The following is a 12,351-nucleotide window of genomic DNA, read 5'->3' as shown; positions in this document are numbered from 1 at the left end:
ATATCTGGTGATTTATTGAACAGCTAAACACGCATCTACCCACTGACTCAAGATTTTCACTTCTGGGTATTTACCCGAGAAAAAAGAAATCATTTTTCTATAAAATGACATATACTTTCTTGAATGTTCATGGCAACTTTATTCACAATAATTAAAACCTGGCAACAGGTCAGGTGTCCATCAGTGTAAGAATGACTAAACAAATTGTGCTTGTTCAAGTAATGGAAAACAACTACACACACACACACATCATATACATTAACATGGATGAATCTCAAAATCATGCTGAGTCAAAAAAGCTAGACCCAAGTGAATATGTATCATATTCCATTCATAGACTTTCCAGAAGACACTACACCTGTGGTGAAAAGATCAGATTAGTGGTTGCCTCTGGGGATGGGGGCATGGATGCCAGACATTGAGAAAGGGACATGGCTGATGATCTTGACAGGGTTGAGAAGTGTACAATCTATGCATCTGAGAAAACTCAAACGGTACCATTAAGATACGTGTCTCATGCTGTGTAAATTTCACCTAAAGAAAAAAGGAACCGCGAACTCTACTTATGTGCATTCTTAAGTGTCTAGATTTGTGGTATCTGCAACTTTTTTTTTTCTCTCTCTCAGACGGGGTCTAGCTCTGTCATCCAAGGTGGAGTGAGTGCAGTGGTGCAGTTTCACTGCAGCCTCCACCTGCTGGGCTCAAGCCTTGGCCTCCTGAGTACTAGGAGCACAGGTGTGCACCAGCACACCCAGCTAATATTTTGGATTTTTGGTAGAAATGGGGTTTGACCATGTTGTCCAGGCTGCCCAGGTACAACCTTATTTTTAATGTTCCAAAAAGTAAGAGATGGATAGAGAGGTTAAGTAGATAGATGACAGAGCAAAGGAAAACAAATCCAAATTGCAGAATCTAGCTGATGAATATGTAGGGTGCTTACGCTAAACTTTAATGGATGCTTGAAATTTTTTGTAATACAGAACTCAGGAGAAGATGGAAAGCTTGTTCATGGAAGTATCTGAGAAGTTGGAGTAAATACTTGGAAACTGTTGAGTTTTTCTTTTCTGAGGTGTTCCTCTCCAAAAGTTTGCTTGATTCTTTTTTTTTTTTTTAAAGATGGGATCTCACTGTTACCCAGGCTGGAGTGCAGTAGTGCGTCATAGCTCACTGTGGCCTGAAACTCCTGAACTCAAACCGTCGTCCTGCCTCAGCCTCCCAAGTAGCTGGGACCGCAGGCACGTGCCACCTTGCCTGGCTAATTGTAGAGATGGGGTCTCACTTTGTTGCCCAGGCGATTTGCTTGATTCTTAAGAACGTGTAGGGATCCAGCTCTACAGAGCTTTCTGCAAACTTTCGTGATAGAATTAGTTGTTAAAATTGTACTTACTATATGAGCATCAAAGACCTTGGAATAAAGCTATTCGTGACATATCTGGACATATTATTGGACTTAACTATGTTATTGATTAGGAAGACTTGGCATTAGTTTATTTTTTAAAATTCTGTTTTGTGTGTGTTCTTGTAAAATTATACAAATGACAGTACCACAGCGTTGTGTGATGAGCTCTGCTTAGAGCTGTGTACAGTTTGGGTATCTGGAATGTAGACATGTTCTGTTCTGATTTGAAACTTAGAATGAAACCCTGACATACTGGGATGCGCATTTGGTGACCCTGTTTTTGAATGGTTACTATTTAATTGCTACAAGATAAAATCGAAAAACATTTTCTACAGAGTGAAGGTTTAAGCCAGTTAAGGACCCTGTTAAACTGTCTCCAGATTTAATTACTGCCCAATTATGCCTTAATTATGAAGGAATGTGAGCACTTATCAGCTATTGTTGATGATTCAAACTTTTTGAAATAAATTTCTTACTATATTTCTTTTGTATTTTCAGTTTTTATTCAGGAATATCTCAGGTTTTCAAGAGATACAGTTTTTTACATCTGTAATACAGCAACTTAAAATATCATTTGCACCTACTTGTTTCTCAATCAGGATTGTCTACATTTTGCAAACAATATAGGGAAGAGACTGGATTCTGAGGCAAATAAAAGGCCATCATTCTTAATCATTGATTAAGAATTTAAAGTTAATCAAAGTAGTCACATTGTTTTCAGTGATGTGATAAATAACATTTAAACATTTGTAGTTGAATACTACAGTCTATTTTGTGTCTTTCAATTATATTTGTAGTGAAGATAAAATACACAGCCACACATAGTACTTGTAATTATGGAGACTTAAAAAAATTATTACAGTGATTAACTCTTCATTCCTAAGCTGTTTAAACTTTTAGTCTTAAGTCACATATAAAAATGAAAGGACTATTTTAAGTAGAAATAATTATGGATGCATAGTTACAGATTATTCCCCTAGAAGTCTGTATTGAATGAGTAGATCAGTAATCAAGAGCTGGAACCTCAGGAAAGTTCCTTTTGTTGATAATATTCTGCTAATTAATTTTACTGAGTGTTCAGCATGCTTTAATCTCACCAAGGTGACAACTTAGGTTGTTACCCCTTTTGATTTCTTAAAAAAAAAAAAAAATACACTGTTTAGGCAAGAAGATCATGAAAAATAACAAATGAGTAAAACAATGGGGTTTATTACTTTTGATATTGATTGTCTAACTGCAGCACTAAATCTTGCAGATATGGTAGGAACAGTAAAACTGGTTTAAAGGGTTACGAGATTCTGTGATACGAGCCACCTTTTGCCCAAAGTTGGTAGTGTTTTCTTCAGCTTCTCACTGCTTCTCTTTTCTTTCTCCATAACAAAGATGTGAATAAATATCTATATCCTTAATGCAAAAAAGTAGTATATTAATTGACACAAACATGTAATATCTGGATGATTGGAACAAAGTGCAAAATGTTAATTTAGATGTGTATATATGTAGGCAAGTGTGTACTTTGTAAATTGTACACTAGATATTAAATTTTAACTTCAGTTTTCAAAAGTTAGCTTATTCTTAGATGAAGAAAATCTTTGTTTTACTGAAATACTTACTGTAAAAGTTATTACTAGGGAAATTTGATAAGGATTTCTATCAGGTTTACTACCAAGTCATCCTGTTAGTTTAGTGATTAATATACTGTATGCCAACAAATGTAGTTGCTATTTTAGTTTATTTATGACTTTAATAGCTGTTTTACCTCTCCTCCCCACATCTTTTTCATTCAAGCTGGATATATAAGCAAGAACATTACACAGTTGATGGGGAATAATCTGTTTTTAAGAAACTGTTCAATGCAAAGAACTTTGGGACTTTGCATGAGATACTAATATACGTATGATTGTTCATTTGCATATTAATGCAGGGACATCATTGTAGTTAATGGTCTGTTACATCTTATTTCAACATATTGTAATATTTCACATTAATTTGTTAGTAAGCAATATCAAATTTGTTCAGGCAGAATTTATGAGACCAATTTTTGCTGATATTTTTCAGTACATAAGAGTTTTAAGAATATCCTGACGTTAGATGGTCAAATAAGCTTAGGAAATGTTGAGCCAATGTGTTTGGGATATTGCTATCATTGTTATAACTTAATAATCTCTTTAGGTTATATTGTTGATTTCACATAGCAAGTAGTCTTAGTTTAACATTTTCAGACCTGTTTTCTATCCTTAGTACTTTGTAAACAGCTTGATGTTGTACAGGTTTATGTTTTTCACATTTGAGTAATGTACAGACATTTCTTGTGGACTTCCTTTAATATTAAATGTATAGAAACGTACTTGAATGCAAACATACGCTAACCGAAAGACAAATGTATACTCCATTATATAACCCACAATCTTCCAATTAACATCAATTTAATAGGTGATGGATACTAGTTTTACACAACTTGCAGGTTACTTTGAGGTGGATAATCCATTTAGTCTTACACAGTACTTGATATAAAGTAGCTAGCCTATGAAGATAATTGTCATCAAATATTTGTAAGATGCACATTTTTTTCACTTTGAGATACCCCTTATAAGTAAAATTGAAAGAGGATTTTCAAGTGTTACACAAATAATGTTGCATTTTAAAGTAGATAATCTTAGATTAGTGAAAGTTATTGAATGTATAAAAGGCTTTTTATATAGTTGTTACAATCAGTGCTAGTTCTCTAAAATTTTTCCTGCATTTGTTTTTTTTAATATTTTTTTAGAAACTGGCCATACCTGCAAGTTATAACTTACACTTTTTATTAACAAAATGAAAACCTGGGAGATACAGTTTTTCCCCAGTGTTATTTAGAATGTTATAATTTAATGCGACTGGGAATATTATAATCCACTTTTTGTACTATGAAAATACCAGTTGGGTCATCAAATACGTTGTTTGCTGGGTTTGGTACACAGGCCTTTGAGAGCTCAGGGTGTTGCGGGGAAATACATTGTGGTTAGACAGAATCTTTAAGGAAGAGTGGGTGATTAAAACTGCCTGATTAAAACCTACCAAAAGGCATCTTAAAAATTGACCTGGTTTGCTAGACATATTAAAGAATTAGTAGTAAAGTTAAAAGGTGGCTAGGAAGGGGCAGTTAACATAAATGCACATGGAAGAAAATTGGTACCAAAGGTTCATGTGAGACAGAAAGGACATTGTGTGAGAAAAGAATGATCAGGGCTCAGGCTGGCATGTTACTATTTGTCTGTTGTTATAATGCCCAAACTGTGCTTTAGATGATGCAGTATAGGAAGTAATGTGCCTCTGATGTTTTAGAACCGTATCTTTTTATAGAAGTGTCGAGAAGATGTTGATTTGCATTTAATTCTCTGGCAATATTTTCTTGTTTTATTTTTACAATTTTGGTGAAAGGCAGTACATTCACATGGCTCAAAAATACGTATGTTTATGTATGTATACACCTACAAGCATGCATATACACAAACATACATTGGAACCTCTCCCCACTCTGTCTGCACCTCACGTAACTACTGTTCATGATGTATGTGTGTCTTTATGCATATATTAGCGAGTAATTACAGATCTTTTTACCTGTCCTTTTTTAATACAGGAAGTAGCATGTTTTAGACCTTTCCATATCAATTCATAGGGTGCCTTCATCATATGCTAAATTGTCCTATGAATTTTTTGTTGGGACTTTTTCTGTTTTGGTTTTTACTTTTCTTTGTGTTCTTCTGTGTTTTTCCTTTTCTCAGGTAAAATTTTCACATGGTGAAGTGCACAAATCATATATTCGATTTACTTAGATTCAGCAAATGCATATACCAGTGTTTTAAGATAAAGAACGTTTCAATCATCCAGAAAGTTCTTTCATACTCTTTCCTAGTGGTTCTTCTGGAAACAACCACTGTTTGAAATTTTTCACTTTGAATTTGTTTTGCCACTTCTAGAACTTCATGTAAGTGGAATCATTCAGTGTAGATACTTTACTGTTCAGCTTCTTTTGATCACTATATTCCCAAGATTCATCCATGGGTCAGTAATTCTTTTTCAAGATTGTTTTGCTACTCAGGATCCTTAGTATTTCCATATGCATTTTAGATCAGCTTGTCAGTTGCTACAAAAATATTTTTGCTGAAATGGTGGCTGTAATAGATATAAAACAAAGCAGCAACAATTCATTAGGGAATGAGGGCAGATGGACATCTTAATATTGACTCATCTGTGAATATGCTGTATCTCTATATACTTAGCTTTTAAAAAGTATCTTTGAGCAAAGTTGAGTTTGGGCAGAGTTCACAGTCACATTTTGATGTTTTTCCCTTGTGCCTCTTTCTTTACAGGGTATCTTCCTTCTTTTTTCAAACTCTCTGGCAGCCCCAAATGTGTCCTCTGATTCTAGGTCAGTAAAACTGCAGTTTTCTAAAAAGAAACCCCCTGCAGTGTTCTGTTTGAATTCTAGTTGCCCTGCCTAGCTGTGACTGGGGAGTGCCCTTGGGTACACAGCCACAGAAATGCAGCTCTCATCCAGTACAGTTTGCAGCTTTAACGGGTAGACCTCTCTACAGCTTTTGTCTGTTTTTGATCTGTCTCCACTGTTTTCAAATAGTTGATTATTATATTTTGTTCAGAGTTTATCATTGTTATCTGAAGGAAAGTTAGCCTAATTGAGGCTGCTCTGCCATTACTGGAAGTAGAACCTCCATTCTGTTTTGTGTATTCTTTTACTAATTGCATACTGTTTTAATTATTGAGAATTTGTAATGTGCTTCAGAATCTGGTAGGACAAGTCTTTTCTTTGTTAGAATTTTTCTGGTCATACTTATTTATTTTGGCTTATTATAGTATTTGGACTAATACCTGGATTTTTAAAGCATTTATTTTTATTGAGATTGCATCAAATATATAAATTTGGTAGAATTAATACCTCTATGATGGTATCTTCCTGTGTAGGGTCATATGTTTTTCTTTTTGCTCAGTGCACTTTTGTGTTCTTTAGTTATGTTTAAAATGTTTCTTTGTATAGTTTGACACAGTTATAATTACATTTATCTAGATGCTGCTTTATACAACTCTCACTGTCTAAGGGGGATTGGTTCTAGGATTTTTCACTCATACCAGAATTAGTGGATGCTCAAGTCTCTGATATAAAAATAGCATTGTAAGGCTGGGCATGTTGACTCACTTCTGTAATCCCACACTTTGAGAGGCTGAGGTGGAAGGATCACTTGAGTCCAGGACTTCAAGACCATCCCTGGTATCACAGTGAGACTTTGTCTCTACAAAAAGTGTTAAAATTAGCCAACTGTGGTGACACACGCCTAAGTCCCAGCTACTCAGGAGGCTGAGGCGGGAGAACTACTTGAGGCTGGGAGGTCAAGGCTGCAGTAAGCCTTATTTTAAAAATAAAATGGCATTGTATTTGCGCATAACCTACACATATTTTCTCATACTTTAAATCAGCTGTTCCCAACTGTTTTGGCACCAGAAGCCAGATTCATGAAAGACAATTTTTCCACCAACTGTGGCGGTGTGGCAGTGGTTTTGGGATAAAGCCATTCCATCTCAGATCAGCAGGCATTAGTTAGATTCTCTTAAGGAGTGCCCAACCTAAAGCCCTCGCATGTGCATTTCACAATAGGGTTCTCACTCCTATGAGAATCTAATGCCACTGCTGATCTTCCAGGAGGCAGAGCTCAGGTGGTAACGGTCTCTCCCTTGCTGCTCACTTCCTGCTGTGCATCCTGGTTCCTAACAGGCCGTGAACCGGTATCAGTCTGTGGCCTCTGAGACTCCTGCTTTAAGTCATCTCTATATTATGCATAATATGTAATACAATATAAATGCTGTATAAATAGTTGTTGTACCATATAGTTTTTAAATTTTGTATTTTTCAGTTGTATTTTTTTTTAGTTTTTAAAATTTATTTTTTTACTTTTTGATCCGCAGTTGGTTGAATCCAAGGATGTGGAACCCTTGGATACAGAGGGCTCTATGTTTTATTATAAATTGGTTTATTTTAAAAAATATTTTTTATTATGTAAACAGGTAATGATTTTACTAGCTAGAAGCAAATTTGATATTTTAAAATAAACCTTTTTTTTGTTAGGCATGATAATGATGGAACTGAGGCTTAAATATATCCTATGGCAGCAGTTGGAAAGTGACCGAATTAGGGTTGGGGTCTAGATCTGTCTGCCTCTAGATTGATTGCAAGTTCTTAACAATTACTGTTTATTCTTCTCTGATTCCTTTCAAGGATTAAATAAAGTACAAATTAAACTTCATGCTCTATTTTAGATTCTGGTTCTCATGTCAGTCCCAGAATAACTGGAGTGAAATGTTCTGATAGCAGAGCAGAATAGCCTCTTGCACTACACTTTTGTTAATTATTTTCAAAGAAGAGTCTGCTGTATACCATTTCTTTCATAAACTGAGACTTGCAAGTCTGTAGAATTTAGGTGATTCTATTGTGATTTAAACTACATTGTGCTATATGTTTCCAATAGATATTTGACAAATATCTTTTAAATAAACCATTAATGTCATGGTTTTTAAATCAGTATATCATTGGAAAAAAGGAAAAGGTCTAAGCCTTAATTTACCTGGCTTTTTCTGACTTTTATAGTCTGGTAAATTTTGCAGCCTGAAAAAGCAAGAGAATCTGTAAAATACTTTAATGAGGTGCTGGAAAATTTCTGAACAGGTTTTATTGTGAACTGTCCAGTCACTGTAGCCCCCAAAGCAGGGCATGACGTGTTCCTGCAGCCTGATAGCTATGTGACAGCACCTGTAGCACTAAAGCCAAGGATACCAGGTGGTTCTGTTGCCTGGCCACAGGAAGCCAGCACTTCTCACCATTGCCCTTTGAACTGTTGATCCAGTTAAGCTCACTAACAATGTGTAAATTTGAAATTTAATCAGTTGCTTGGTTTATCTTCAAAAGATGTTTTGAAATACTCCTTTCTCCGCATTGAGGTTTTGATGATTTTGTAATATGTGAGAAATGGACTTTTCAGAAAAGTACAACGTAGTACTTGAGACACTGGCTGTCAAAGTTCCATTCCAGAACTTCCTTTTAAATTCTCTTTCCCTTCTCCCACTGACCAGAAGTTACTTCGAAATGAAGTAGAGGTAGGGGAAAAGGGAGAATTAACTCTGAGCTGTCCATATTCTGGAGAGAAATGTGGGAGAAAAATTTTAAGGTGGTATACTAAATTAGAATGACTTCAAAGTCTATTTCTTTGTTTATTCTAGAGATAAGAGAGCAACATAATTTTCAGTAAAACTTAAAAGTATCATGACCAAATAACCCAAAAATCTTAACTGTGGATGTATGTCTATTTTTATGGGGATTTTTTTCTATATTAAAATCAGATGACATCTGTTTTTAGATATTTTTTTTAAAAATTGGATTATAAAATGAAGCACTGTTAGTAAAGCTGATGGCAGAGGTTTTAGATCTTTTGAATAGAGGAAAGTGGTAAGGGCATTATAGGTATGATTCATTGAGCTAGAGGGCATTGGTGTTCACATTTTAGAAACATAATCATGACTTATCTGGAGTCACATGTTCCATTTTATTGGCTTCCTTCATATAGAAAATATAGTAACCAGCACTACATGCCTGTGAAAAAGTGAAGCAATTGTATATTTTCTGGGTGAAGGAAGTATTCTGTACATTCTCCATGTTTTACATCATGGTATTTTGAATAACCATGCTTCCATGTTCACATCAATTTTTTGTTTTTCAATTTATGCACAGCACTTGCTCTGAAATTTGGGGACTGAGTACACCAAATACGATAGATCAGTGGGATACAACAGGCCTTTACAGCTTCTCTGAACAAACCAGGTGAATATTCTGCCCTCTGTTGAATCCTAGAGATCTTGTGGGAGGGGGGTATATTTTGAAAGACCTATATGGGGTTGCTTAGTGTAATTTTGCCTAGGATGTTTCCTTAATGTAAAATAAGGCATAGCATTTAAAATATCTGCTTGCCAGTATAAAAAATATATTAAATGTTTCAGCTGATGTTTTAATCAATGCAATTCTAGTTTGAATCTTCTTTAAATTGCTGTATCCCCTAAAGAATAAGAATTTTGATAACTATATATATATTTTAGCTTGAGATCAGATTATAATCTGTTGTTGGCCTAATTTTTAAGTAGATACATGATCAGTTTTGCTAAATTTCTTGTTACCAAAATCTCATCTTTATACTAATAAATACATATTTAATGAACCCCTTTTATTACAATTAACAGTAGGTTAACTCATTTTTATGTTACTTTTTAAAATCACTTCATTCTCTTTTTTGCGTATATGGTATTTGTTCATTTCATCTCATCATATTCATCACCATCCACATTTATTTGTGAACTACATATATATACCTCAGTTCTCAAAACAGTCACAACTGGGTAATGAGTTGTAGTAGTCTGAGGAAGTTACTATCACATCATTGTTGGTATTTATCATTCTTCACGCTAGTTCCTTTTTTGACTATTCAGTCACCTCCAGAATTAATACCCTTAGAAGCATCTCCAAAATGAGTTTGATTTTCTAAACATAGAAGTTAACTAAGTTTTTCAAGTGTAACTGCATAAACTCTATTTTTTAAAAAAATCAGTTTTTCCCAAGTAGTTAGCCTTTCATTGGCATTTGAGTCATTTATGTGACGTATTTATGAGAAACATCTGCTAGTGCTGCTGCATACTTTTATCAGATCCATTAAATAGTACATTTTTCTTCTTGATTCTCACTAAAACTAACTAAATGGCTGTCATTCTTTTCTTTATGCTTTTGCTGTACTAATTTAGCCCATTCGACTACACTTTTTTTTTTTTTTAAAGTTCCCTCCTTTGTTTTCCCCTTGCTTCCCAATAGGTCTCTTGATGGTCGTCTCCAGGTATCCCATCGAAAAGGATTGCCACATGTTATATATTGCCGATTATGGCGCTGGCCTGATCTTCACAGTCATCATGAACTCAAGGCAATTGAAAACTGCGAATATGCTTTTAATCTTAAAAAGGATGAAGTATGTGTAAACCCTTACCACTATCAGAGAGTTGAGACACCAGGTAGGAACAATGCAAGTTTTTTTCTTGGTTTTGAGTTAAATGCCTGAACTTAAGTATATTTAAGTAATCTTGTGACCCAGGAAAATTTTAGTGTAAATTCTAATAAATTACCTTAAATTGTGCATATTATTTGGTGGTAATTAAATTTTTTTTATTTTTTAAAATTTTTAATGGGAAAACGTATCTTGGAAAGATGTATCTGTTTCTTGGAGTAGCATGTGATTTGGCATTAAAGTGCATATCCAGGAAATCCTGTAGATTGGCAGTCTGCTTAGAGCTGTGCTGATGTGCTTCTACATGTCCCTGCTGCAGTAACTTATTTTCAAGCATTTTGCACTTGGAGTGCTTTTAGAAGTACTTTAATGACATCATTTGTATATACGCTGTTTAGTAAAGCTTGTAATAAGACTTCATTTAGTTAGCTGTCTACCTGAAACTATTAAAAAATATAGCAGTAGCTGTATTTTTGGAAATTTTTCTATATCTGATTGTACAGATAAAGACAATGTTAACTTTTCCAGTGGGGATTTATGAACTTTTATGGTAATATATTACCAGGATCACATTGTTTCCAAAAGTTTGAGGTAAATTAGAACTTGGAAATTTGAATAATAGACTACATAAGTTAAAGCCGTAATCAGATTTGTCAGACCCTAACTTTAAAAATTAAGCTGCAACTTCTCTTCTTCTTGTTGAAACTTTAAAAAAGGTTCCCCCACTCCCCTTTGCTCTTTGCCATAACTAGGCTTTCTTGAACTTTTTCAGTTTTGCCTCCAGTATTAGTGCCCCGACACACTGAGATCCTAACAGAACTTCCGCCTCTGGATGACTATACTCACTCCATTCCAGAAAACACTAACTTCCCAGCAGGAATTGAGCCACAGAGTAATTATATTCCAGGTATTTTTGACTTCTGAATCTTCTAAAACTTGGATAGATACAAATGTTATTCATAAGCATTGAAGTATTAGTAAATTGTGCTTTCACTTTTTTTAAAATGCTTTTGAGTTTTTAATAGAAAAATCGGATTTGTTGGGTGATTATTTTGTGAAATGTATAAGCCTAGTACATTAAACAGTTTTGTTTGGAGAAGAGTTTTACTTTATATTTCATTTTCTTTTGCAGTGACTTTAATCAAAGTACTGTGAGAAGCAGAAAAGAAAAGATCTTAGTAAGTTTATCTTAGTTGTTGAAGCTAAGCGAGATGCAGAATGTAAGCAAAACAAATGATGTAGGAAAAAAGTACCCCTGAAACACATGTAACTGAAAATCCACCCAGTGATCACTTTTTCTTAGGTAACTTGGTAATATTTAACAGAAATGTAACATTTCTATAAGAAATACAATACTTAGTTCTATAGACGTAGCAGCACTTACATATTATACTGAACATCAGAAAACCTCTTTTCATTATGTTTCGTCTGCATCTTAGTGATTCCTGATGAAAAATGAATTCAGCTACATGGTTCTCAAATTTTGTTCTGATGTGTTGTGTGATCCAGTAATACTCCACGATACGATATCTGGCCTTTTCGTTTTTTATGGTTTTTTTTTTTGAGAACGACTAATATTTTGTTACTTTTCTTGTATGTTTTCCTTTTTGTTTTGTTTGATTGATTTTTCTCCCTAGCAGAAACAGCATGATGTTAGGATGAGGATTAGATTAAGCTATGGTGTCTTGATTTCTTTCTTCCTTTTGTAATATTCTTCCATTCCACTCTTATTTTATACACTAAAAATATGTAAGGAACCTAAGAGCATTTACAAAATTTTTAAAATACAGTTTTAATACATTTAAACAATTATTTCTTTCATGTATCCATCATGGAAATAATGCTTATGCATTGAAGATAATTTTT

General features: G+C 34.3%; 1 protein-coding gene across 3 annotated transcripts in view; it reads left to right on the top strand.

The window, feature by feature from the left end:
• The window catches only part of SMAD2 (SMAD family member 2), an 85,307-nt gene that overhangs the window by 44,541 nt on the left and 28,415 nt on the right, over positions 1–12,351 (top strand). For 2 of the 3 annotated variants that reach the window (XM_011968986.1, XM_011968985.1), the window contains exons 2-3: positions 10,299–10,492; positions 11,258–11,392. In XM_011968986.1, the coding sequence (XP_011824376.1) occupies positions 10,299–10,492; positions 11,258–11,392 (329 nt within the window). Of the gene's footprint in view, positions 1–9,173; positions 9,264–10,298; positions 10,493–11,257; positions 11,393–12,351 lie in introns of all 3 variants that reach the window. The other variant, XM_011968984.1, reaches the window with a different exon arrangement.

This window comes from Mandrillus leucophaeus, unplaced genomic scaffold, assembly GCF_000951045.1.
Source record: "Mandrillus leucophaeus isolate KB7577 unplaced genomic scaffold, Mleu.le_1.0 Scaffold87, whole genome shotgun sequence".
Lineage (NCBI taxonomy): Eukaryota > Metazoa > Chordata > Mammalia > Primates > Cercopithecidae > Mandrillus > Mandrillus leucophaeus.
This window is presented reverse-complemented; position numbering and strand designations above follow the sequence as displayed.